The sequence below is a fragment of the Erigeron canadensis genome, chromosome 6, assembly GCF_010389155.1.
Source record: "Erigeron canadensis isolate Cc75 chromosome 6, C_canadensis_v1, whole genome shotgun sequence".
NCBI lineage: Eukaryota > Viridiplantae > Streptophyta > Magnoliopsida > Asterales > Asteraceae > Erigeron > Erigeron canadensis.
The window spans coordinates 34,854,954-34,858,249 of NC_057766.1; the positions used below are offsets into that span (position 1 = coordinate 34,854,954).

The following is a 3,296-nucleotide window of genomic DNA, read 5'->3' on the forward strand; positions in this document are numbered from 1 at the left end:
ATCTCAAGAAAATACAAACTAACAAGTTTGAATTTTATATCTTAGTAGCTTTCAACTTAATTTTAAGGAAAGTAGGAGCCATTATAATTTACAAATTACAACAAAAATGAACCTAATTAGACCATAAAACTCAAACAAATCTACTTATATAAAATAAAATTAAAATTAACTTATGATAATATCAAAGTCAATGAAAACTCGTTGACGGATATAAATATTTAGACCAAGTTTTTTGCTTTCTTGGCCCCTTGCCCCCTTCCAATTGATTTTGTTTTATAGTTATCTAGGCAATTTTCAAAGCAAAAACATGTCTTCTAGGTGGAGTGAAACATATCAGAATCTAGTTAATCAAAAAGCATGTCAAAATCAAAACAAAGTACTAGTGCTAAAACACGATATCAACCCTTCTCAATAACAATGTACGGAGTATAATTTTTATGACACGAAATTGCGACATTTTCGTAGCATTATAAATCTAGAAAAAAATGTAATCTATCTATATAAAATAATTAAAGAAAATAAAATTTCACATGAATATGAAATGAAATATACAATAGTGTGATTATAATAAAACTTAGCTTTTAGTAGCATAAACTAACAATGAGAATCCATTTTTCTGATCATTACTCTTGACATACTTTTCTTCCAACCACAACCTACTATCCAACCCACTTCTTGTTCTAAACATAAATACTGCATGACCCGGACCGGATCCTGACCCGGACCCAGAACCCGACTCCGACTCGGATTCGAAAAACCAATCATGAACATCCCACATCAAATCCACCAATAATCCATCCATAAAAATAGTTTGATTCCCTCTAAAATTCCATTGTAATCTCTTGACCCGAATCACGACCCGTTTATCTATATACACAACTAAAACTGGATACTTCAACCCATCATTCTCTCCGGTACACCGGATCAAAATATCATGAAAATTTCCGGTATCGGAAAATTTAGCCTTGGTGGCGTAAAGGGTATTGCCGGAAAAATGTTCTTTCCGGGAAAGCAACAAACTTTTTCCGATCTGTTTATGGGTTCTCATTTTCTTGATGTGGGTTTCTTCCGGCAAGTCGCCGACCAACAAACCAACCTCGGAATCAACCATTACCAAAACATAGTACGACCCATCTGTCGGTTCAGCGCCGGCGCCGTACACAGCTGAAGAAAGATCATAAAACACTTCAAATTTTGAGTCATTAATGTCAAATAATTTAGTCCCTTTTTTCTTCCGAAAAAGCCTTGAATGTGTGTTTAGCCGGAAAGCGGTGGCGGGGTCATCGCCGGAGTTGATTTGAAGGCCTTGTGTGGTGGTGCTCCGGTACCATGTGACGGTTATGTAGTGGTGGATACCGGTGGTTAAGGTGGTTTTATATAAACATGAAACCGCTGTTTGTGTTGATGGAATTATATTTGTGTTATTATTAGGGGAAATTATGCATGAATTAGTAGAATTTTTTGGTGTATAATTTGAACATGAAAATGATGATGAGGAGGATGTAGTTTCAGAAACTTGTAAAGAATATTGATTGTAGCATGAAATTAAATCCATCATTTTTGTGTATGAAATTGTGTGTGTATAATGAAGGTGTTATAAGAATTTTGGTTTTTAAGGATCTAAAGTGGGAAGGTCATGGGAACAAGAGTTGAATATAACTGAATATATGAATATAAACATGATTCTCTGTCACACTCTTATGGAAAAATATTACTCATATTAATATAATCTAAATGAATTATTAAATTATAAGGAAAATAAGGTATGATTTTTTGTATGCTTCTATAAACAAAAGAAAAAGAAGCGTCTTTTTCTGTATTCTTAAATTTTCATTTTTTAATTAATTTTTTGCTGGTTTATGTGAGATTTTGTTGTTTTTAATTAATACAATAATGCAACTCTCTAAGGTTTATATTTGGAAGTAAATTATTTTAGAAGGTAACCATAATAAGGACAAATAATTCGCCTAGGGATCTTAATTGGTTTAAGAGATGTCATGTTGGAATTGTTTTTTGTTGGCTGTTAAATTTATATAAATGTAGATAAGACGTTTTGTATCATACTTTTTTTAATGCTAACTTAACTGAACCATCATAAAAAAGGACTGAATGATCATAAAAAAATAGAGGAAAACTGAAAACAAATAAATCCATTACTATCACAATTCACAATGAACATTGTTGAGTGAATAAGTAGAACTACATTAATGAATTGGTAGCGAAGTTTCATCTTTTTAAGTATAAATCAACCTGTAAAGAAAGTGATGATTTACATATAAAAAAAATATCAATGATTTTAAAACAGTATTTGACAAGTCTTGTACCCTTTTATCATGTAGAAACTTGTACATATGTTTCAACAGTTATGTGACAAGAATTGTCGCTCTCAATTGTTTCCTTACATAATAGGCGATTAAATTCGGTCAAAACAAGAAAAATAATAGCGATTAAACATAGTTATCATGTCCAATCTCATCGAATGCAAATTTTTTAAAATCATCACATAACAATAACAGACTTGTAGGCTGACGCATAGTAAATTATTGTGGGTTAACGTGATAAAAACATGCCAATCCAACTCACTTTACTTAACTAAATTCAGCATAATTTTTTATTTTATTTTTTATTCATATATGTGAAATAGTAATTAGAAGAAAATAGGCATTAGAATTTTCAAACTAACTTTTTGAAAAAGGGAAAAGGTATGAGTAAGTGGTAACAATGTCTTTGAAGGAATTCATAAACAAATGTCAATTATTTGAAAAACATGATACCATATCGTGGAGAATATAATACGATTGGTTCCTTACAACTATTAATTTATCAACTCATGATTTATAAACCGAAAGGCTTCTTCGATTTCTTTTTTTTCTTTTATTTTATAACACAACTACACAATCACACAAATTTTACACATATTTGTTAAAATTAATATAAACTTAGGGATATTTTATGTATTTTACTCTCACTTCTGGGTTAAGAATTATGCAGGAGTATAAACTGATGATTCTTGAGGGACTAGTTCTGGACATAAAGGAAGAAGAGGGATTGGTTTTGGACAGAGAAAAAGAAAAGGGAAGAAAATGTCAATAGCATTAAGTGTGGATGTATATATACATCCTTTCACCTAATCAGGGTTTCGTTAACGCACATTATGTTAACAAATGATATAGAAAATAGAAGTTTATTATTATTATAATCAAGATAATAAGGCATTAGATAGCCTTCAAGGATAAAAAGCAAACCGAAGACTACATTGTGAAAGGATTGGTTATATTATTACAACTTTTCTTATC

At 30.9% G+C, this 3,296-nt stretch overlaps 1 protein-coding gene across 1 annotated transcript; it reads right to left on the reverse strand.

The window, feature by feature from the left end:
• Positions 1 to 574: 574 nt before the first annotated feature.
• LOC122604775 lies at positions 575 to 1,555 on the reverse strand. Its single transcript, XM_043777643.1, has one exon. The coding sequence runs from the start codon at positions 1,553 to 1,555 to the stop codon at positions 575 to 577; it is 981 nt and encodes a 326-aa protein (XP_043633578.1).
• Positions 1,556 to 3,296: the final 1,741 nt, after the last annotated feature.

What these genes read in the sequence shown, in the direction of transcription:
- LOC122604775 (XM_043777643.1), bottom strand. Translation starts at nt 1,555, where the DNA reads ATGGATTTAATTTCATGCTACAATCAATATTCTTTACAAGTTTCTGAA.